General features: G+C 38.7%; 1 protein-coding gene and 1 non-coding gene across 3 annotated transcripts; both read left to right on the forward strand.

Moving 5' to 3' along the window:
* Positions 1-9,094: 9,094 nt before the first annotated feature.
* On the forward strand, positions 9,095-18,556 carry LOC149838215 (thiamine biosynthetic bifunctional enzyme TH1, chloroplastic-like). 2 transcript variants are annotated; one of them, XM_090007626.1, is made up of 10 exons: positions 9,095-9,189; positions 11,979-12,293; positions 12,427-12,501; positions 12,677-12,752; positions 12,842-12,917; positions 13,226-13,360; positions 14,558-14,622; positions 14,802-14,929; positions 16,277-16,530; positions 17,773-18,556. In XM_090007626.1, exons 1-10 carry the CDS (start codon positions 9,136-9,138, stop codon positions 18,311-18,313), a joined length of 1,719 nt encoding a protein of 572 aa, XP_089863752.1. In that variant the 5' UTR covers positions 9,095-9,135; the 3' UTR covers positions 18,314-18,556. The 2 variants fall into 2 exon arrangements, with proteins under 2 accessions (XP_089863752.1, XP_089863751.1); XM_090007625.1 differs by lacking the exon at positions 9,095-9,189 and adding an exon at positions 9,798-9,916.
* Positions 18,557-20,959: 2,403 nt separating this feature from the next.
* TRNAA-UGC (transfer RNA alanine (anticodon UGC)) lies at positions 20,960-21,032 on the forward strand. Its single transcript has one exon. It is a non-coding gene; the product is annotated as a tRNA-Ala (tRNA).
* The last annotated feature ends 3,895 nt before the right edge of the window (positions 21,033-24,927 follow it).

A 24,927-nucleotide genomic window follows, 5' to 3' on the forward strand; every position in this document is an offset into this window, starting at 1 on the left:
GACGCATTTTTGAAGTTCTGCGATTTCCCATCTCCCCTGTTGCTCTCTCTCTCTCTTTCCTGAGTTATCCCGAAAGGGTGTTCTGCAACATTTGGTTCGTGGAGGTTGTTTTCGAAGGACGATCCACCGGCATGCACCGTTCGGTTCGTCAGTGGCTATTGTATCCTGTGAGAAGGACGTCGGACCCTGATTTGCACTGTATGTGGCGGCGAATCTTCTCTAAGGGGAGTACTTTCGTACGCCTTAGCCTGTTGCATAATCGGAACATGTTTCTGTTGTTTTCATTATGTTCTGTGCATCTGTTTGCTCTTATGCTATCGTCTGGATTTTGATTGTATGTAGAAACCGACATGCATGCACCCTGTTGTTGTTTCGATCATATGTTCATCATGTTATTTACACTGTTGTATTTATTGTTTAATATCGTGTTTTATATCATGATGACGATTGTGAAACTGTGTGATCTGAAATACGATCCAACAGTCTTAGAAAAGATTCTAAGTATGTCGTCTTCCTCTGCGTTTGTACCAAAAGTAGACATGTCCGATATGCTGAAAAAGTTTGTCGGTCAAAACTTCAAGCGTTGGCAGCAATGCATGAAGATCTGGTTCACTACGATAGGGCTGTTGTCAGTTTTGGAAATTGACTGCTCTTCAGTTTCTGATATTGACCCTGACCCTGCTGCAGTCACCGCGACAGTCCAGTGGAAAGAAAAGGACAATATATGTCGTGGCTGCATACTGTTAGCTCTGTCCAACACATTGTTCGATGTGTACTCTTCTTCGTCCACCACTGCTAAGGGTCTATGGGATCAACTTGACAAGAAGTACAATACCAAAGACCAAGGTCTTTAAAAGTACTTCGTCGTCAAGTTTCTGAAATATCAGATGGTAGAAGGCAAGTCGGTCACTGAGCAGGCACACGTGTTTCTACTATTGCTCCATAGTTTGGTTGAGGCTGAAATGAAACTTCCAGAGAAGTTTCAGGTTATGACCATCGTGGAGAAATTTTCTAAGTTTTTTGTAGACTTTGGTATGTTTTTCAAGCACCGTATAGGGAAGATTTCCTTAGATGATCTTATGGTAGCCATTGCTATTGAAGAGGAGCATAGGAGCCAGAAACAGATCGTAATGCCAATTGAACCGCCTAAGGTGAACATAATGACCAGAGCTTTTAAGGGCAAGGGACAAAAACCCAAATCTGCAATGAAAAACCAGTTTAAACCTAAGGCCAAAATCCAGAAAAAGGCAAAGAACAAACCGTGCTGGAACTGTGAGCAGGTTGGGCACTGGGCTAAGGAATGTCCTTCCAAGAAGACCAAAGCTCATGGGACCACAGACGGAACGCTTCAAGTCAACATGGTGACTGAGGTCGTTGGGACCAGTACTGGGTATGTTTATGTTAACTCACAAATCTATCACGTTTATGAGCCAAGTGAGTGGCTGGTTGACACTGAGGCTAATGTGCACGTTTGTGCTGATAAGTCTGTCTTTGTCTCATACCAGGCTGCTGCAGGCAGATCCGTGACTATGGACAATTCAACGGTTGCAAAGGTGTTAGGGATTGGATGCGTGGATCTGAAGTTTCCTTCAGGACGAGTTCTATCTTTACACAGAGTGCACCATGTGCCTGTAGTTAGAAGGAACATTCTAAGTGGTTCATTTCTTGTTAGAGAGGGTTATGAATTTAACTTTAAATGTAATAAAGTTGTTATTTTACATTCTGGAACTTTTATTGACAAGGGGTATTTAGATGATGGTTTGTTTAAACTTCGTGTTGAACATGTTTGTAGTGATAAATTAGAAAATGATGTTTCTTTTGATTCATTGTCTAATGTTGCATATAACATAGAATCATCTGATTTGTGGCATAATAGATTAGGTCATGTGAATTTCAATTATGTGAAGCGCATGATAAACTTGAAAATGATTCCTGAGCATTCCATTGATAAAACTAAAAGATGTGAAATTTGTGTGCAAGCAAAAAAATGTAGGAAACCATTCCATACGATTGTTAGAGATTCTGAAATATTGGATCTGGTGCATACAGATATCTGTGAGTTTAATGGAGTATTAACCAGAAATCATAAAAAGTATTTTATCACTTTTATAGATAATGGCACTAAATATTGTTATGTGTATCTGCTAAAATCAAAAGATGAAGCTTTTGATAAGTTTCTTATTTTTAAGAATGAAGCAGAAACACAAACTGGTAGAAAACTTAAAAGATTGAGTTCTGATAGAGGAGGAGAATATGCCTCTAATAAACTCGATGAATATTGCAAGTCTGTTGGGATAGTTCATGAGTTTACAGCTCCATATTCTCCTCAATCCAATGGGATTGCAGAAAAGAAGAATAAAACCCTAACTGACATGATAAATACTCTACTTGAGAGTTCTGGATTACCTACCTATATGTGGGAGGATGCTCTGAATACGACTTGTCATATTCTAAATAGAGTTTCTCAGAAGCATAAGGATAGTAGCCATTTTGAACTCTGGAGAAATAGGAAAGCTAGCTTGAAATACCTTAAAGTGTGGGGGTTCCTTGCTAAGGTACTTGTCCTAGAGCACAATGGGAAGAAGCTGGGTCCTAAAATAGTAGATGTTGTCTTTTGGGGTTATGTAGAGAACAGCTATGCCTACAAGTTCTTAGTAATTAAGTTTGAGATATCTGTCATAGATGTTAATTCTATTGTTGAGCTTCGAGAAGCTATATTCTTTGATGATGTATTTCCCATGAAAGTCGGTGTACCTCAGAATCTTTCTTCTTTAGATATACCTTCAACTTTTGGTTCCATTCCTGAACATGTGGAAAGGATGACAGATGTGGGGGTAGAACCATCTTGTTCCCATCCTAGACCCATTGAGTCTGAGGAAGTGGTTTAACCTAGAAGAAGCAAGAGACCACGGATTACTAAGGATTTGGGAAGTGATTTTATCACTTACCTTATCGAGGATGATCCTCCCACTTTTCGAGATGCAATGGCTTCACCTGAAGCAATGCATTGGAAAGACGCCATAAAGAGTGAAATAGACCCCATTGTCTCTAATGGTACTTGGGAACTGGTTGACCTCCCTTGCGGTAGTTCCACAATTGGGTGCAAATGGATCTTTAAGAAGAAGTTGAAACCGGATGGATCCATTGACAAGTACAAGGCGAGACTGGTTGCCAAAGGGTTCAAACAAAAGGAGGGAATAGATTATTTTGATACCTATTCTTCGGTTACCCGGATGACCACTATTAGAGTGCTTATTGCACTGACTTCCATTTATGATCTTTCGGTCCATCAAATGGACGTGAAGACCGCTTTCTTACATGGTGATCTTGAAGAAGAGATCTATATGAATCAACCTGAGGGTTATGTGGCTTCTGGTAATGAAGATAAAGTTTGTAGACTTGTTAAGTCATTATATGGACTTAAACAAGCCCCTAAACAATGGCATGAAAAGTTTGATAATATTATTTTATCATTTGGCTTTGTTGTAAATGAATCTGATAAGTGTGTTTATTGCAAAGATAAAAGTGATGGTTGTATTATTTTATGTCTGTATGTAGATGACATTCTATTGTTTGGTTTCAATATGAGAATTGTTAATGAAACAAAGTCGTTTCTTAGTAGTAAGTTTGAAATGAAGGATATGGGTGTTGCAAATGTGATCTTAGACTTAAAGCTGACTCGTTCAGCTGAAAGGTTAACCATTTCTCAATCTCACTTTGTTGAAAAAGTACTTGTGAAATTTGGCTATAACCAAGGGAGATCTGTAGCAACTCCATATGACCCTTCTATCCCTCTTCATAAGAATACGACTGGTGTTCTTGTGTCTCAATTAAGGTATTCCCAGATTATTGGAAGTTTGATGTATCTTGCAAATTGCACGAGACTGGATATTTCGTTCTCCGTGACAAAATTAAGTAGATACACAAGTTGTCCAAATAGCACTCATTGGAAGGCATTGGATAAGGTACTTAAATACCTGAAAGGAACTATTTCCTTGAGTTTGCATTACAAGAGATTCCCTGCAGTTTTTTAGGGATATAGTGATGCAAGCTGGATAGCCATGAACTCTGACAGTTATGGCGTGACAGGGTATGTATTTACCTTGGGTGGTGGCGCAGTCGCCTGGAGATCAGTAAAGCAGACCATCTTGTCTCGGTCTACTTTTGAGGCTGAACTTTGTGCTTTAGATGTCACAGGATTGGAAGTTGAATGGTTAAAGGGACTTCTTGAGGAACTTCCTTTAATATGCAAGCCAATTTCTGCAATATCTGTGCATTGTGACAATATGGCCACTATTGCAAAGATTAAAAGCATAAAATATAACCAAAAGCAGATGAGACACATCCAAGTCAGAATAAAATCTGTAAGGGAACTGGTGTCTCAGTTAGTGATTGTTGTGGACTAAGTTGGATCCAAAGAGAACACAACTGATCTATTAACTAAAGGACTAGATAAGTCTTTAGTCCTGAAATCCAAAAAGGGGATGGGACTGAAACCCATCTGTAGTTCATCTGCAGTAGCAACCCAACCTATCTGGGTGGAGATGCCACAAAGTAGGTTCAATGTGGTAATAACAAGCTGTAGGGTGAACTGGATAACACCTTATTTATGAGATACTATGTATCTGTGTTTTTCCCTGATTACTCTGGAAAGGTGTTGTAGTTGCAAGTTAAGGAATAGTTAAAACTCTGAATGAGTTCAAAGCCTTTTAGGCGAGATGTTAGCAGTGCATCTCTGGAGAAGCCCACCTATGTGAGTGTGACTGTGTGGCCGCAGTTTAAGGAATTGGGTTATTCCTGAAGTCACTCATGAAACAGGATTCTGGCGCATGACCTTTAACGCGTCGCCCCTAAAGATTACAAACAGAACCTTTATCATGTTGTTGCTAGTGGACACTCCTACACCAAAGGTTCAAGTTCAAGACTTCAGTTCACTTCGTTCCTGTGGGGGTAAAGTTAGTCAACTAAGATAGTGGTTCAAACCGAAAGGTACCATTGCTGAAAGCATGATATGTCCTGTTACAGATTGTTTCATCTTGCACCTTGGTTTCCTCCCGTTTTATTCTTTGAATTTGTGGGGGAATGTTAGGTGTAAGAAGGAAGGGAGAAAGAATTCCAAGAAGAAACGTGAGTTGGTTTTACCTTTTGGAAAATGTTGGTTTTGAATAGTCCCATATTGATTGTGCTTGAGTTTTTTGTGGACTTTATAAGCCACATGTAAACTCATACACTTGTTCCTGAGAACAAGAGAGTGAGATGCCCACCACACACACACGCGCACGCGCGCACGCCGCGCCGTGTCGTGTCGTGCTGAGCCGGGTCGGGCCGGGCTCGGGTTCGGGTAATTGGCCATTTAGGGCCATATACAATCAGACAAAGTACCTTTTTACCCAAAGTTTCTTTGGATATTTGGATTCTGTAACGGGTTATGGGAAATGATAATGGGTCACAACTCCTCGTAGTTCGTGCCCGTTATGGCTCTTCGGATTTCGTAACGGATCTCGATCTTTCGAAGTCCGTTAACGGATCACGTCTCCTCAGAATCCGTAACGAGTTCTTCCACGTTTCATAACCGTTCGTGGGTTATAAAAGCATGGTAAGGGCTGGGGTTACACAGAGTCTGAGACAGACGCATTTCTGAAGCTCTGCGATTTCCCATCTCCCCTGTTGCTCTCTCTCTCTCTCTCTCTCTTCTGAGTTATCCCGAAAGGGTGTTCTGCAGCATTTGGTTCGTGCAGGTTGTTTTCGAAGGACGATCCGCCAACGTGCACCGTTCGATTCGTTAGTGGCTATTGTATCCTGGGGGAAGGACGCCAGACCCTGATTTGCACTGTATGTGAGGGCGAATCTTCTCTAAGGGGAGTACTTTCGTACGCCTTAGCCTGTTACATAATCTGAACATGTTTCTGTTATTTTCACTATGTTTGGTGCATCTGTTTGCTCTTATGCTATCGTCTGGATTTTGGTTGTATGTGGAAGCCGACATGCCTGCACCCTGTTGTTGTTTCGATCATATGTTCATCATGTTATTTACACTGTTGTATTTACTGTTTAATATCGTGTTTTATATCATGATGACGATTGTGAAACTGTGTGATCCGAAATATGATCCAACAAGTTATTTATCTGATCTTATAGATAAATTCAACATGGTAAATTTAATAAGCATTGACCCTTATATAGAATGTTTTTGACAAAAAAATATGAATGTTTAAATCACAAAATTTTGTGTTTTGTCAACCTGTTGATTTCTGAATCGTCAAAAAAATCCTGCACATAAGTCAGAATTTGGTGATTTAAATGTTGATTTTCACTAAATGAATTATGTAGATCACATCTATGGAGTCCCATTTGATCAAAACAAATTGCACCAATGAAATCCCAATGAGGGATATGAAGATGGGGATGACATAGCGGATGAGTAGAACTGATTTGTTGGGTCTGGACCTTGCTGGTCGCCTTGGTCAAAGTCAAATGTTATGAACCAAAATGATACATTCCAATCCTTCATCTATGTATCTATGATTCTATATATGCATGTGCATGCGTTCTCGTGTAGGTAGGTGGACATTTATATGTTGGTAGACAAAAAATAGTCGTCTGTAATTGGATTGGACCCAACTCAGATTATGGTTGATCCAGATAATTGCACAAAGTTTAAAGCATTTTGAGATTAAGATATATAGTGAAGAAGATTTTTGGTAAAAACCCTCCACCACATTTCACTTGGCAGCAAATAATTGTTAAGGCTTATTTTTTAAGCTTGCTATGGGATCAAAAATCATTCACTACATTCACTTGCTTAAGTTATTTAAGGTCGTGCTACATTCCCATTACTTTGTCCTTGTTTTGGGGTCTTAACTCTTGTAACCCTCTCAACATCATCCATGGCTCCCATTCTTTTCTTAAGTCCACTTACTTCACTGTTGAAGGCATCAAACCTTCCTTGGTGCTCAGCTCTAAGGCCATTAACAAGGTCTTGAGCTCATGTAGTCATGGTTTGTAGTGATAATTCAGGTTTAGTCTTAGGTTGCAAGTAGGTACAAGTCCGGTTTCTTTGAGGGGTGTGTTCAGTACAAGTGGTTTTTAGGCTTTGGCTCAGTTTGTTCTTGTAGTAGGGTATCTTGAAGGTGTGTGGTCAAAATTTTAGGTCAATTAGCAAGGTTTAGGTCGGGTTTTGGGTGTGCTCAAGTAGAACAGGTCAAAACATGTTAGGTTCTGTTAGACACAGTTGGGTTCAGACAAGGTTTGGTGCAGAATTTTTATCTCTGAACTCAAATCACTTAAAATTCTGAAATTTGGTCACGGTGCATGTGGATAAATCTACAGTGGGGTTAAACTCCAAAGGGTCTGGGAGATGTGATTTTCTAAACAGGACCAAATTTTCATGAGTGGACTGTGTTGGCACCCTTTCCAAATTAAGAACCAAGTTCAAGCTCAAGCTCAAGCTTGGGATTCAGCTTAGCCAAACATTCTTTAGTGTTTTGTTTGCCAGCTTTAGACCAAGTTCAAGCTTAGTTCTAAGTTTAGATACAAATATGTGTTTTTTTACGATGTATCAAAAGACTACAACAATGCAAAGATATAGTTGAATCAGTGGAACCTCAAAAAGTACAAGAAAATCACAAGCATAATATGCAAAAGAAGATTATGTGCAATTGATAAGGACATTTGCGTTAACCAACCAGTTTATACAGCTCAGAAGATCAACAAGCAAATGATGCAATAACAATAAACTAATAAATTAGACAAGTAACGAAAAAGAAATTAACAAATTAAGGCTCAGTTTGGGAGCCTTGAACCGGAGGTGTGTTGTGGTTTCTGTCAGTGCTTTCATGCTCTCTGCTGTTTGAGAGCAATGACACTACCAAAACACCTCAATAGAAATAGACTCACTGTTCACATCATCAATACCATATTTTGACAAAACCATATTTTGGCTACACATGAAAATGACGCTTTCAACTCAATGCAAGGCTTCCAAACTGAGCCTTATTAAGCAAGCACGCTCCACACACACACACACACACACACAAAGCCAAACTGCGCAAAGCTTGGCATTGTCGGAGCTTGACTTAATTATTTTCTTAACATAAAATTAGTGTTTTAATTTGCATTGCTAGCTTAACAAATCATGAGTTTTTCGTAAGGAAAGGCATGAAACAAATGCCCCCTTACAAGACTTTTGTTAGGCCCTCAGTACTTTCCTCTCAAAGAGGCACCTAGGAGGGAAGGAAAGTGCTTCCCTATGAGAGGAAGGTGTAAACCCAATATGACAAAAAAGATTTTTTTCTACTTTATTATGTAGGCTCTACCACATTTTTCTCATAAAGTTGTTTGTTTAGCTCCTCTTAGGGTACATTTGGAAGCAAGAAAAAATTTCATAGGAAAAGAAAATTTTGTTTATAAGAAACTTTGATACGACAACTTTTTTAAATGAAAAATTTTCACTTGTTTGTATATCATCAGAAAAACAAAATAAAAAATTATGAGAAAATTGAGAGAGAGAGATAAAGGGGGTCAATAAGCCCCCTTTCAGAGAGAGAGAGAGATGGTGGTGGGTAGGAGGAAGATGAAGATGGAATAAGCTCTTTTGTGTCGGCCCATGGGATGAGATGTGTTGTAGGTGAATGGTTGCTTTAATAAAAAGTCATACCTTTTAAAAATACTTTTATTTCAAAAAAAAATCTAATTTGGAATGGTTGAAAACGTTGTTATGTTTTCTTTCCTATTTCCATTTTTTCAACCATTTTCTGGCTTTGTTATAAAAAGAGGTGTGTTTTATAGGAAAGAGCATGCAACAAACACCTTACTCCGGACAAATATAGCCATTATATAACGCCAAACGAACACAATATTTTCCAAATATCATTTGTTTAAAAAAAGTACTGTTTTTTTTTATCATGGTATCATTTATCAACGCTATAAAAAATTTCTTTTATAATTTCATATTATTATATTTTGTGTGTTTATATATCTTTACGTTTTCTGTATTTTTTTATAGATGCCGATATTTTCCGTGATTTTACCGATAAAACCCCAAATTTTTTATTATTTGACGAGAATTTCCCTTCACGAGAACGAGATCGATGACAATGAAGATAACGCACCCACTTTTGCACCCAAAGAAGCGTCATGGCTTCTTCTCATCATCACGCTCTCTGTCTTTCTTTCTCCATCGGTACTTGGGTATGCATCTCTCTCTCTCTCTCTCTCTCTCTCTCTCTCTCTCTCTCTCTGCATTTGCAGGCTATTGATGGTTGAGTGGTGTTGACCAATGTTGAACACTGTAGAAAAAGACAAAAATTTGCAGATGAAGCTTGATATTCTATTGTTCGGTTTCGTGAGTAGATTCAACTCCTCGTATTATCGTGACCCTTTTCTCGCACAAGATTTTCCAGCCACTAGAAAGATAAACGGTTTACAAGTCCTAATACTTACCATCTCTAGTATCCTATAGGCTTCCTCTTTGTTTTCCTTGGGTCATTGGCTCCTTCTTCTTCTTCTCCACCTCCCAAATGAAGATTTAAGCCTTGCAGGTAGCAACCATCGTCCCAGTTGCAACACCAATCTTCTTCTTTCTCTCACTGGTAGACCCAGTTCATTCTGCTAAAGTATGAGTTCCTTTTGTTGGTTTTTTTAGCATGGGTTGTTGGTATTCCTAAGCTTGGTGAAGGATTTCTGATCGGTAGGAGTACCCACTCTTGGTTCGTGGTTGTATGAACTCGGTAACCCAGTTGATGGGCTTCTTAGTTATGGGCTATTTAGTGTATGGAGTCAGCTTGTAAGACTAATAATGGGAGTTCTTTGTTGGATCATTGGATCATTGCAACTTTTTTTGCTAGATTAAACCCAATATATGAAGAAGGAATTGTCTCCAAACATGGGAGGGAAGAAAAACGAGCCTGATTACAAGGTCTTGGAGATTAATTCCATCTATTCCTTCTGATTCTATTTCCTTCCATTTCCCTCCAATTCATTTCAATCAATTCTGCTCGATTACCGTCTAACTGCAGTTTTTATGGAGAGTAATTGGTTCCTTTGCATTTAAATATGAATCGAGTGATGGAGTTTTGAAGTGTAGTGTTGATTCTATGAGCTTCATTGATGTGCCCTTTCTTTTTATTGGTTATCCGTCTCTCTTTTGGCCTATGCATGTTATTTTGTGGCCCAAATTGGCAAAACGGGGTGGAACATCTGGTTTTTGTGTTACTCATCATACCCCTTTTTTATTTTTAAATCTATTTGTGCAGTTGTATCTCAAAATAGTCTATTTTGTAGTATCGTGGCTCTTGTTTATTCACTGTTTTTGAGTTGTTAATATTACTTGTGATTGTGTCGGACTCGCACCCGGACTCCATACCTGTACCTCAGAGTTGGATCCTGGTCTGGACCCATCTTAGTGGTGAAGATTCGACTGATTGACGTCCCTATTTATGCCTGACTGTTTCAAGGCCTTATATGTCACCTTCAGGTGCCATAGAACCTAGCATCTCATCGAAGCTTTTCACATCATTATGACCATATGTTAAACTTTCTGTCTTTTGGTGAGAGAAGTTGATTGTTACGATGATGTTTCTAATATAGTTTACTCTAGCATGAGTCATCTGTGAGACATTTATGCACCATGTTGAGAGCGGTAATGTTAGTTGAGGTTCTAGTTAATGATAAGGAAGCAAGGTTGCAAGAGCGTGGCCCTTTCCATTTGAAGGATCATGCTACTAAGATGGTTTGATTATTTAGGCTGCATGTCGGAGGTAGTTCGATTGTGATTGTTAATGCATGAGTAAGCACGTATATTTATCGGGCTATATAAGAATTTTCAACTTTTCATTGTTTCTGCATTGAAAAGAAAGATTGTCAGTGCAGTGACCACATAGTTTTGAGCATCAGGTGATTCAGTGTCCAGTGATGCAAATCATCCTTCATTAAATATGCACTCTTTGCACAACCAGTGACACAACAAATGAAATTGTTGATCTTGTTGCTTCTGTTGTTGCCTGAACACATACTTGTAGCTAATAAAGTCTCAAACAAGCCTTCAAGTGTCTCAACTCTCTCAACCCAGCTCAGATCTATTTTACATGGACACTTCACCTAAGCTGAAGTGTCAGTGTCAGACACTTCTCGGCACTGGCACTCCTGGACATGACACTGCCATGCCGTTTTTAGAATTAGGAGTGTCCAAAATTTGGACACGCGTGTCGAGTGTCCCACACCTAATGTCTCGATATGCGGTGCCCAACGAGTGTCATACCCATGTCTAGTATTGGGTATCATAGACACGGGTGTCCAGCTTTGAGGACACTTGTTAAGAGTATTTTAGAGTTGGAAGGTACTTACTGGGCAAGTATCCTTCTCCCCTTTTTTAACATCCGACACTCCCATTAGTCTTGATGATTTGTTTTGACTTTTTGCACTCAAAATCTTACATGTTCATATTACATCATTGACATTTGTGTAAATAATCAAGGATCAGAATGTAAATGAGAAAGAAATGTGCATTTTATGTTTTATGGTTTTGTTTGCATAACTCTCTCTCTCTCTCTCTCTCTCTCTCTCTCTCTCTCTCTCTATCTATCTATCTATCTATCTATCTATCTATCTATCTATCTATCTATCTATATATATATATATATATATATATATATAGCCATGTCCGACACCCGTGTCAGTATCCAAGTAACATAGGCTCAGATGCACTTTTTAGCTTGATATATTAACATCTGGGTTCAAGTGTCTCCACTTGGCACCTAGTTGCATCAAGAATCTGACACTTTAGTTTACATGACTTCGTGGAAACTTGTTTGATGTAGTTCAGATCAGTTGTATTTGAGATGGCTCTGAGAAACTTAAGATATCCTAGTTTAAGATATGGTATACCAAAACATTGATTCACTCTTTTTGTCCTCTCTATCGAAATATTTTTTGGCCAAACTTCTGGCAAAGCCTAATAAAGTTGAAACTTTTCTTGTCAGAACTGCTCTTCAAGGCACCATATCCAACCTTCTTCTGGAAGGCTGCAGTTTGACAATTTCACCAACAATTTGAGACCTCTAGGAATTACTATAAGAATGGCATCTGGAAATATAAGTGATGGAAATATCAAGTACATGGAAACTTCCAAAGTGATTAGTGCAACTTCTAAAGTTCCTCATGTAATGACTGTTGCTGGTTCTGATTCGGGGGCAGGTGCAGGCATACAAGCAGATCTAAAAGCTTGTGGTGCACTTGGTGTTTTCTGTTCATCTGTCATTACAGCAGTGACTGCTCAAAACACTGTTGGGGTTCAGGTGGTGTGCCTCGATCAGTCTTTAATGGCTTGATAACTTGATTTTGTCAGTTCTATTTCCATGCTTCCATTTTTAGGGTGTTTTTGGTTTCAGACAATGAAATGAAAATTTCTTGTTCTCATGTTCCAAACAGGGTATTCATCACATGCCAGAGAACTTGGTTTCTGAACAACTTACATCAGTATTGTCAGATATGCATGTTGATGTGGTAATGTATCAGCATACCATTTTAATCGACAAGATTTGCCTTTTTTTATTCACATGTATTTTCCATAGTTTTCATTCACATGGTTTGATTAATGAATTTTGTAGTAATGTGATGAACCATGTGATAATGTTTAGTTGTCATTATTGACTCCAGATGCTTATTGTCATATTGCCAGGTGAAAACAGGGATGCTTCCTTCTGTTAGTGTAGTTAAGGTTCTCTGTGATAGCTTAAAGGAGTTTCCTGTTAAAGGTACACTTCTATTTCTGTACGAGGAAATTGATCAGTTTTTCATCAGATTTGGGGCATTAACTGTAGCATGATTTTGTTTTCAAAGGCAGCTTTAGTGGTAGATCCTGTCATGGTTGCTACAAGTGGGGATGTACTTGCTGGGCCTTCTATCCTAGATATATTTCGGTAGGTGAACTTCTTTTGCTAGACATATCACAATGTTAAGGAGATAGCATCACCAAACATCTCTTAAATACTACAGCTGTTCTATGTGCTTTGCTGGTCGGGGCCTGCTGCCCTAGGCATATTTCAATATCCATTTTTTCTTTTCAAAATATATTGCAGTGTTGGGGGTAACATTGCAAAACATCTCATATATGGCTGGTCCACTATATAAAGAAGTCCTTCAATATCTGGTTACAATTTTTTTTATTGACTTATTTCGTAGTTGCTTCTAGTGTCTCATGGAGTTGCTTGTGCATTGTGGAACCCAGGGAGGAGCTTCTTCCAATGGCGGATATTGTCACCCCAAATCTTAAGGAAGCATCGGCTTTACTTGGTGGCATTCAGGTTAAAACAGTAGCTGATATGCACTTTGCAGCAAAATCGATTTATGCATTGGGCCCAAGGTTGGAATTTGGCCTATAAATTCAAATATCTTCTTCAACTGCCAAGTTTCATATGCCCTTCAGATTAACTACATTTGTTGGCTGGAAATATTTCTTGGTTGATTTGCATAGACCGTAGTTGCTCCTAGAAATTGTCTTTTTGGTCAGTTATCTTGCTTATTATTCCTAATGTATGACTCACTTGATTCAAATGTTAGTGGCATGTAAAAGCACAATTTGAAGTTGTGGGTTGAACGTGATAGCTGGCTTGTTGAGTTGGAAGTTGAAACATCTTAGTTGAGGAATCTTGAGTTCTAATCTCATGTTCACTTGGGAGAAAAAAGAAAAAAAGCAGAATTGATTTTTATTTTAATTCAATGTCCATGCAGGACATAATAACCATGATGATATGTGGAAAGAGACCTTTTCTTTTTTTCTAAATGAGCCCATGGGAGTCTAACGGAGATCTGAAATGCATTTGAAGTTCACAGAACTTAGGAAAATGGAGGGAATATGTACCCCATAATGAAATCCACATTTTTTTCTATGATGACCCAATAGTTTTTAGTCCTTGAAAATGATATGTAGTGCAATTTTTTGTGTGCTTATCGCCTAAAGAAGTGTGCTCATTCTTCCTGAATGAATTTGGTGCTTGCATAAGGATGATGTGATACAATTAGTAGGAAGGAAGTTTATCTGGAGTTAAAGAGCAGTGCTCTTTCACAATCTGCTAGCACAAACATGAAGGACTTCAAATCAGTTTCTCCAATCCAATAAGTGCTTGCCAACAATAACCAAATGAATAAATGGTTTTGAGAGGTGATAAACCCCATTCTTTTCATTATAAAACCAATAAACTGTAATAAGATGGGTCATTTCAGGGTAGATTTTTTGAAACCATGAAAAGTGGGATATCCTCTGCAGTGACTGGATTTGAAGGTTTGATATGTTATTGTACCATGCTCCTTGGCAATGCACCTTGCCATATGTGATCTGCAAAAACATAACTTGCATCATTGCTTTCTTCAAGAATTAATTCCAGCAATTGTCTATTCATGAATGGCATTAGACATGTGTTAATTTTCCATTTTTTATAGGATCTACTTTTCTTGAAAGTCTAATTCCTAGGAGAAGTTTTATGCTTAAGCATATGTATAATCCTCTGTTCTTTTTTCTTGTGGTTTATTCTGGTTTAATGTCTCTGTTCGTTTGTTCCAGTAATGTTCTGGTTAAAGGTGGTGATCTTCCGGATTCATCAGATGCTATTGATGTATTTTTTGATGGTAGGTTGAGATACTGTATCCTATGAAATTCCTATCTACTACCAAGAAAGTGACATAATGCTTGCTTTCTCTTAACTGAGCTCCCATGTGTGTGTGTGCGTGTGTGCACGTGTGTGTGTCTGTGTGACTGCACACACAGCATTCAAAGAGTAATGTAAAATTTTGGCTGGCATACATAGGTGTGCATTGCATTGAGCTCCAGGCGCCGCGTATCAGGACTTGTAATACTCATGGGACTGGTTGCACCCTGGCATCATGTATAGCTGCTGAGCTGGCAAAAGGTTCTCTGATGCTGCCAGCTGTCAAGGTAAGTTTATCATTAAGGCCTTATGATTTTTGTATAGCTAGTAATTCTCTCTAATTGTTGATTTCAAAAGCGAATATTCAGATTCTTTTCATTTCCATTAAACATTTTGTTCTGTGATTTTTTTTTGAAGGTGATGTTTGATTGGTACTTGTTTATGTTTAGAAAACCCTGACCCATTGGCCAGCATCCTTAATCTTAGTGCAGGTGCTAAGAGGTGCTTATTCATGTTGATGAATTTTTCCTTGTAAATTCAAATGCCCTTTGTCTGGTTGATATTAGTGATTATACTTTTCTTTAAGTTCATTTCCACTAAATGTGTCCCCTCAAAGATCAGTATCTGGAAATGCATAGAGTAAGTAGGATTCGAGTTGTTGAACTGAGGGCTCTCTCAAGTATGGTTTATGTGCTAGTTTGGGGAGTTTTTTACTGCTCCTTTATTCTTTTTGTCGTGGATGACTTTTTTACTCACAGTGTTTTCTAGTCTCGTTTTCCATCTCTATCTTTTAGTTTTCTCTTTCACATCTTTCTTGATGCTTTTGACTTTTTTATGATAGTGGAAACAGGTGAAAAGGCCAATCATTTTTTTTTCATGCTCAGTAGAAGGAAAATAGGTTTAAGGTAAACCAATAGTCACTGCCATATTTGGAAGTCCATACTGCAGATATGTTGAAAGATTTGATCCTTATGGATTATTTGAGGCACATTCGTAGTGGCAACTTTGACATTCAGATGCTTTTTTGCCATTAAACACAGGGATATAATTGGATTCAGAGTCAGATTTGGGCTTGGATGGAGGGAATTATGCTGAATCCGGATCCGATTAGGGTAGGTACCCTAATCGGATATGCATTTGCATGTAAACAGGTCGGATTTTGTTAGACTTGGAGTCAGATTCAGGTTCGGATGTGAAAATACTGAAATAGGATCTGAATCAGATTAGTAATCAAACTTGATTCTCTTTACCAAATCTCACTAAATGGACTCAGATTCAGTTGGATGTCCAACCCAAACCCTGAATTTTTTCTATCCCTAATTAAAGTGTTTGTGCATGTATCACATGAGAATTTACTTATAATCATGTAACTGCCGCAGCTGTTGTAAATGCAGCATTGTGAATAAGAAAAAACTTTTCATATTTATGTGAATTTTAAACCCAGTCTGCTCTGTGGAAATAGTGGATATTCTGCAAACCGTCATGCTTTTTCTGGAAAAAAGAATTTCTTGTAGTTTCTCAATGCCAAAAGTTTTGGAAGGGAACTTTTTCTAGTAGGAACCATGATGTGAATTCTATTAGTCATTAATTTTACTTGTCTTTGTATGCTTCTAAAATTTCTGAAGTTTTGGCAGGCAGCAAAACAATTTGTTGAGCAGGCCCTTGAGCACAGCAAAGGGTTTCTCATAGGAAATGGGCCTCAACGGCCATTCAATCACTTGTTCATGCTTCAAACTAGTGATGCCAACCAGCCAATGAAGCAATTTAAGCCTGGTGACCTGTTCTTGTATGCAGTCACAGATTCTGGAATAAACAGAAAGTGGGGTCGTTCCATTTCAGAGGCTGTGAAAGCTGCTATTGAAGGTGGTGCAACAATTATCCAGTTGAGGTTAGTTCTCTTTGAAAAAACCCTGCATGAAGTTGTTTCTCTGAATACTGAATGAAGTAAACTTTTAGATTAAAAGTAAATGCATGCCTAAACTTCACACTCTTGAAGAATATCAAATGGCATTGTGACTAAAGGCAAAATTCTATCCAAATTGGTGGTATATAGGATTCTTATGTTGGTAATAATTTTAAGTCAGCAGATTTGTCGAATTTCAGTGTAGCTGAGATGCGGATGCTTAGATGGATGTGTGGAAATACAATAAAAGATAAGATTCAGAACGAAGAGATACGTAAGAAGGTAGGTGTTGCACCCATTGAAAATAAGATGCGAGAGAATCGTTTACGGTGGTTTGGACATATTCGGCGAAGGCCTAATGATGCTCCAGTTAGAAGGTTGGAGAAATGGGAAAATATATTAGTTAAAAGAGGTCGGGGTAGGCCTAGGAAGACTTGGATGGAGATGATAGGAAAGGATATGAATGCTTTGAACCTCACCGAGGACATGGCGTTGGATAGAAATGATTGGAGGAAAATGATTCATGTGGAAGACCCAAAATGAATTTCTTTTTTGGTTCATATCGCTGACCCCAATTGTTTTGGGATGAAGGCGTAGTTGTTGTTGTTGTTGTTGTAGATTTGTCGAATTTCATTCAGTTCAGTGTTTAAATGTGTGATGTCCAACACGTTTATTGAGTGATTCCAACTGACCTGCCCGGAGTCTGAGCTGGACCGGAAGGGCTCAGATATAATTTAAGTTGGCTAAGAGATGACATGGACGACTTTGGCTTGAGATTTTGGCAGATTATTGGTAATTCAAATTGGAGTCTCAGTGATCTTGCTGAACTGGTTTGCAGCAGAGAATATAGCACTAAGGCATCTTGGTCTCGAGCCAATAACATTGAGAATACTCATCATTGGTGGTTATGTTTTTATATTCTATTACTTTAGATTCACTTAATGAAGAGAATCTCGGTGCCAACCTGATTGTTTGGCCGTTATTGTATCAAGAGATGCAGAAGATTGGTGACTGAAGCGGATTGTTGAATTTGGAAAACAGCTGTAGTCTAATTGTGTATAAGTTGGCTTACCTCAAAGTTGTGTAGTTAGGCTAATTGTTTAAGATGTCGTTGAGGTCCGTTTATGTTCTGCAAGACTTCCAATCAAAGTCCTTAATTGAGTCCATCATTTTAGACTTTGATTGTTAGTGCTATGTGGTCATGACAGTAGTGATTCTTTTTGGCAGAGAAAAGGAAACAGAAACCAATGAATTTGTAAAAGCAGCTGAGGTTTGCATGGATATCTGCAAGACATTTGGTGTGCCCCTTCTGATAAATGATCGTATAGATGTAGCCCTCGCATGCAATGCCGACGGTGTGCATGTTGGACAGTCAGATATGCCAGTCTCTGTGGCTCGCAAGTTACTTGGCCCTGGAAGGATCATTGGTGTCTCCTGCAAGACCCCTGCACAAGCCCGGCAAGCTTGGTTCGATGGTGCTGACTATATTGGCTGTGGTGGCATGTTCCCAACGAATACAAAGCAGAATAATCCCACTATTGGGTTGGCTGGACTGAAGGCAGTCTGTGAGAGCTCACCATTGCCGGTTGTTGCTATAGGTGGTATTGGCATCAACAATGCACATATGGTCATGGAAACAGGTTTTCCAAATCTGAGTGGTGTTGCTGTTGTCTCAGCACTGTTTGATCGAGAATCTGTTGCTGAGGAGACTCGTCGGCTGTGGTCTGTGCTCACGCGAGTCATGTCAAATGACGCACAATGCTCATAGAAGTTGGTGATATGCTTGGTTCTATTACCATGATTGAAAAAAAAAACTATTCTTTTTGCTATTAACGATTTGTGTATTCAACTTTATTTAAAATTGGTTTTTTCTGTAATGCTGCTCACTGAAACTGAGCACAAGGAAAAAGGATATAAATAAATAATTGTTGTTTGTAGGACAATGAGAAAGTATGATGCTTCTGAATCATGCAAAATTGTGGTACCCCACAGAAACTAAAACCCTAAAAAAGGCTTCATAGATTATCATTAGTGAAGTGGTGGGAGCTGCATGGCTTCAGGCTTAAAAAGTGAATTTTCTTCTTTTATTCTTCATGTTGGATAGTGTAGCTTTTTACTTTAGCACTGTGCTTCTTGCTCCTCATCTTACACATCAATACTGGTTCGGGTTTCGGACTGTTTTCTGGATCCTATATCTTACCTGTTTGCTAGGGGTGGCAATCGGGTCGGGTTGGCGTGTCAGCATACCTCAACCCAAACCCGACCCGTTTATTAAACGGGTCGGCTGTGGCAAACACGAACCCGACCCGTTTAATAAACGGGTAACCCGACACAACCCGCCAACCCATTTAATAAATGGGTTGGGTCGGGTAAACGGGTTTTCAGGTTCGCGGGTCAGGTTGGTGGGTCGGGTTGGCGGGTTGACGGATCGGGTTGTCAGGTTGGCGGGTCGGGTTGACGGGTCGGGCAGACGGGTTGGCGGGTTGACCCACCCGCCTAACCCGTTTATTAAACGGGTCAGCCGGGTTGGCGGGTTGGCATACCCCCAACCCGAACCTGACCTGTTTAATAAACGGGTTACGCGGGTCGACCCGTTTATTAAACGGGTTGGCTTAAGCCCAACCCGAACCCGCCTAAGAGGCGGGTTGGCGGGTCGTGTCAGAAATTGCCACCCCTACTGTTTGCTGAACCGGTGCCTGACCATGGATCAGTGGGACGTCTAAACCGTTGAGTGGCCTAAATGAGGCACCAGGTTTGATAGCACAGTTAATGGTGTTAGTACATATTATACACTTCCACTTTATCTATTCATGCTTGGCCTTGCTTGATACTGATATAATAATCATATTTGGATCCACCAAAGTAGGTCTAACAAGCTAACTTTTAGAACTGTCTGGTCCTAGTAACTGGATTCGGATCTAGTTTTTGTTGATAGACCCGAGTGAAGTCCCACCCTAGTTCTGATCAATGCCACAAATGTTAGAGAGCAGTTATATACTGTATGTAACTGATGGTCGGTTATATTCAATCCCCACTGCACATCTCACTTGGGAACCATGACACATGGCACTGGGACCCACTCAGACCTTCATCAAGTGAGATGTGCGGCGGTGATAGAATACAGCATCAAACATAATATGACGGTGACTGTTCTCCAAATGTTAGGGTGCATCTGGAAGCCTCGGATCTGGTCTCATGTATCAATGGGGATTGGGGAGTCACTGATATGAGCGTGGGACCCACACCCAGATCCAGGGCATTCAAATGATGTTTCTCAGATCCTTGCTTTTTGAGAATGAGATTCATATTTCAAAGGAATGAACTAAAATTGTTTTTTTAATTTTCAGAAAATTTTGTCATAGTATATATTATAAAAACTAGAAAAATAGAATAACACAAGAAAATTAAAAAACATAAAAATAAAAAATAAAAAGGGTTGGTATTGAAGTAAAAATGCTATAGTTAGCAATATCACGATTCTATTAAAATTTTATCAATTTCGGAATTTCTCACAGTAAGATAGTCACAATGTCACTTATTTTGTGACATAAGTTCTGATTAAGACCCAAAATGCTTACTTATGCCTTGTTTTGAAAAATAAAGCTTTTAAGTTTTCTAACCTGCTGGGCCTGGACTTGATCCTGCATTGATCAAGATCTAGTCTGGCCTGGACCCAGTACAGGCACCCCTGAATTGGTTTTGGGTATGGACCTGATCAGATCCAAGCAGGCCTAAGTCTCATACTTCAACAGCCCTAATTGTATGGCCATCTATCCTTAGAGAACATGGTATCGTATTAAATTTATAAAATGATAAAATATCAATATAATCGTGATAAACAGTGACAGTTTTATTATGATTATAGAAATCTTGATGTTTTTTAATTTTATTACATATCTTGTTTTGATTTTACTTTTATTGAGATTTTCAATATTTTCCGAAAAAAAACAATTATGGTATCACAAGAACTTTACTTACCAAGAAAATCCAGGTACCGATTACTATGTTTATCACTCGATCTAATTAACAGATAGATTGGCTTCGCCCGGCCTTTGATATGAAAGCAGCACGTTGTTTTTTAACATAAGCTTTGAAAACCATGATCCAATGTATATCTGAATTGGATTTGGACCAACATGATTGAAATCCTTTTGAATTCAGATTCAAATAAGGATCAATATTTTGTGTCATATCTACATCCAACTCAAGATCAAACCCTACCGAGTTGTTTTTTGTTTGTTTTTTTTATATGAAATCCGTATTTCCAACCTTTTTTACTGGTTCCACTATTACCATATAAAATTCGGATCCAGATTAAACACTACTAGATCAGATCTATTTTGGATAAGGGTTAGGATTCGATCTTTATATTTTATGAGATAAATTAATATGTTTAGTAATTATTTTCAGTTGCGGGGATGTAGCTCAAACGGTAGAGCGCTCGCTTTGCATGCGAGAGGCACGGGGTTCGATACCCCGCATCTCCACTTTCCTTTTAATTTTCCATTTGGTTCCTTTGCTCCTTTCATCTCTTGCGTTATTTCTTTGTATAAAGAATGAAATTCCTTTTTATTTTTGCATTTAAACAAATTCCAACAAGAAGTTGGCTTCTATGTAAAAATAAAGCAGGCTTTGATGATCCAACACGGGGGCAATTTTTTGGACAGGCATGGATTGAATATGGATCAGTCTTTCAGTTGGTCCGTATCAGCATCTATCAAGCATGAAGCGGATCCCATTACAGTTCTGGTTAGAAATCTAAGCAAATCTCTTGAATCTGCTTCTTTATATATAAAGCCACAGTTTAGAAGCTTATGTTTTACAGGGTTCATTTTTTATATGGATATTAGTATGAAGATCCATATCCTTAAAATGGTATTGGGTTAGATAGGAACCTGACCCGTACCCTAACAGATTTCATCCTGTAAAGAGAAACCCAAATATCAAGTATCTTTTTGGCAGGGTTATACAAAGGGTTGCAAATGGATTGTATTCGGTTGGACCTATGATCCGAATCCGATAAAATATTCCTGGATATGGATCTTAAGATAGATCAATATGCACATTAGGATTTAATTTCAATTTATTTGGCTCTTTTTTCTCAGATCCAGATTTGGATTTGGATCAATGCTTTCTATTAGATTTATGTTTGAATCTTGATCTAATCTGATCCATTTTTACTGTTTACATCCCATGTTTCCAGCCTCTTCCAGATTCATATTGCCATATGAAATTTGGATCCAGATGCAACTCTATTATATCAAATCTAGTCCGAATTTATACTTGTTCTTGAAATTGATCCGGCAGGTTTGTGCCTTTAGGCTGCTTCCTTTGGTCCTAATCTCCCATGGCCCATGGGGTTTACTCTAGAGAATTAGCTTTGAATCAGGCTTCTTGCAAAATGGATGTGGGTCCCATATGGATTGGATTAGGTTTGGTGGGAGATGATGAAAAGAATGAGAGAGAGAGAGAGGCCATCTTATCTATAAAGTGAAACTTTTAACTCCGCCTGCACTGCCGGTCTCAAGCCCGGATAAAGGAAGAGGGTTGTGGTAAGCCTGTGACAACCAGCATAAAAACTTAGTCATACCCTATGAATATGAACCAATATGAGAATTTCGTTGGGGCGTTCCCTACTGAGCGACGCGCTTTACTCTATAGGCTCGGAGGCAGTGATAAATGGGCAAGGGTTGCTAGGTCGTCGCCCGGAAGCGACGCGTCACACCGGCGCCCGGGTGTGGTGTCAAATAGGCAAGGGTTCCCGCACTTTGTTGGACGGGTGGGGTAAAGAAGTTAGTCCAAGACCAAAAAATTAGGTTAGCCACTTGGAACATAGGGTCTTTAACTGGTAAGTTGGTAGAGTTAGTAGATGTTATGTGTAGGAGAAAGATTGATATTTTATGTCTATAAGAGACCAAATGGGTAGGTGAGAAAACAAAAGTGATAGAACCTTGGGGATATAAGATTTGGTATATAGAAATAAATAGGAATAGAAATGGAGTAGGAATTGTTATGAGTCGTGAGTTTATAGATAATGTAGTTGAGGTCCGTAGGAAGGGTGATAGAATTTTACTTATTAAATTAGTATTAGGTACGAATATTATTAATATTATTAGTGTTTATGCACCTCAAGTAGGTTTAGATGATTCCATTAAGCATCAATTTTGAAAAAATTTAGATGGAGTAGTACAAGGGATATCTTATGAAGAAAGGCTTTTCATCGGCGGTGACCTTAATGGGCATGTAGGCATTAGTATGGATGGATTTGAGAGTATCCATGGAGGCTATGGTATAGGAGAAAGAAACGAAAGTGGAGAAAGAATTTTGGATTTTGGTTTGTCCTATGATATGATCTTAGCAAACACTTGGTTTAGGAAGAGGGAGTCTCACTTAGTAACATTTAAAAGTGGGGTTAATACGAGTCAGATAGATTTTTTCCTACTTAGAAAGAGAGATAGGGGTTGTTGCATCGATTGTAAGGTTATACTGGGAGAAAGTGTAGCTACACAACATAGAGTCTTAATTTTAGATCTTAAAATTAGACAATGCCGCAAAAGGGATAAACATAGGATAGATCCTAGAATTAAGTGGTGGGCACTGAAAGGAGCTAAACAAGGAATGTTTGTAGAGCAGGTAGTTAAGGAAGCTGATTGGTGTCTCGAAGAGGATTCAGAATCAATGTGGAATAAGATAGCGGATGGCATGAGAAATGTGGCTAAGGAGGTATTGGGTGAGTCTAAAGGCGGTGCACCGCTAGGTAAGGATACATCATGGTAGAACGAGGATGTCAAATTAGCTATTAAGATTAAAAGAGAGTGTTATAGAAATCTAAATAAGAGTCGTGATAATGAGAATTTGAAGAAGTATATGATAGCAAAGAAGGAAGCTAAAAAAAGTAGTTCGGAATGCGAGGGATAAGGTATATAAGGAGGTTTATGACAAGTTAGATACCAAAGAGGGCGAGAAGGATATTTATAGGCTTGCAAAAATGAGAGATAGAAAATCGAGGGATCTGGATATGGTTAGATGTATCAAAGATGAAATGCAAAGGGTTTTAGTCAAAGATGAAGAGATTAAGGAGAGATGAAAAGATTATTTTGATAAGCTATTTAATAAAAGTCATGCCCAGAATCTTGGAGACTTTTCTATTCCTTTTCATGAGGTGAATCGTGACTTCATGCGCAAGATTCAAAAGAAAGAAATTGCAGAGACTTTGAAGAAAATGAAATCAAGAAGGGCAGTTGGCCCAAATGGTATACCTATCGAGGCTTGGAAGTGCTTGGGAGAGAAAGGTTTAGAATGGTTGACAAATCTTTTTAACAAGATTTGGCGGATAAATAAGATGCCTAATGAGTGGAGAAAGAGTACTTTGGTGCCTCTATATAAGAATAAGGGTGATATACAAGATTGCACAAACTATCATGGTATAAAACTCATGAGTCATACTATGAAACTTTGGGAGAGGGTGATTGAGTCTAGGTTGAGGAAGATTGTCATCATATCAAAGAATCAATTTGGTTTTATGCCTAGAAGATCAACTATGGAAACTATACATCTTCTTAGACAACTTATTGAGAGAAATAGAGAGAGGAACAAAGATTTGCATATGGTTTTTATTGATTTGGAGAAGGCATACAATAGAGTACCTAGGGACGTTCTCTGGTGGGCAATGATGAAGAAAGATGTTTCTCTCAAGTACATTAGTATAATTAAAGATATGTATGAAGGAGTAGTAACCAATGTCCGCACTTGTGGAGGGGTGACAACCAATTTTCCTATAACGGTTGGGTTACATCAAGGATCTGCTTTAAGCCCTTTCCTATTTGCTATAGTGATGGATGAGCTTACGAGATCAATTCAAGAAAATGTGCCATGGTGTATGTTGTTTGCTGATGATATTGTTTTGATTGATGAGTCTAAAGTTGCGGTTAATGCTAAGTTAAAATTATGAAGACAGACATTGGAAGCAAGAGGTTTTAAGTTGAGTAAGAGCAAGACAGAATATATGGAATGTCGGTTTAGTAAGCAACGAAGTAGTGATGGGAGTGTAGTGAAGCTTGGTGACCAAGAAATACCAGTGCATGATTGTTTCAAATATTTGAGATCTATCATTCAAAAGTATGGAGAAATTGATGGAGATGTAAATCATAGGATAAAGGTTGGGTGGATGAAATGGAAAAGTGCAACTGGAGTGTTGTGCGATCGTAGAATGCCATTGCGGTTGAAGGGAAAGTTTTATAGGACGACTATTAGGCCCGCTTTACTATATGGTACAGAATGTTGGGCTGCCAAGAGACATCATATTAAAAAAATGTGTGTAGCTGAGATGGATGTCTGGAAATACAATAAAAGATAAGATTCGGAACGAGGAGATACGAAAGA

The sequence above is a fragment of the Nuphar pumila genome, chromosome 5, assembly GCF_984573655.1.
Source record: "Nuphar pumila chromosome 5, dmNupPumi1.hap1.1, whole genome shotgun sequence".
Taxonomy (NCBI): Eukaryota; Viridiplantae; Streptophyta; class Magnoliopsida; order Nymphaeales; family Nymphaeaceae; genus Nuphar; species Nuphar pumila.

Bases quoted from the DNA above. Each gene is read 5' to 3' on its own strand.
- LOC149838215 (XM_090007625.1), top strand. From the start codon at position 9,860: ATGAAGAAGGAATTGTCTCCAAACATGGGAGGGAAGAAAAACGAGCCT. The intron at 12,294-12,426 runs GTGGTGTGCCTC...TGTTCCAAACAG, and splicing joins AAAACACTGTTGGGGTTCAG to GGTATTCATCACATGCCAGA. The intron at 12,502-12,676 runs GTAATGTATCAG...TCATATTGCCAG, and splicing joins CAGATATGCATGTTGATGTG to GTGAAAACAGGGATGCTTCC.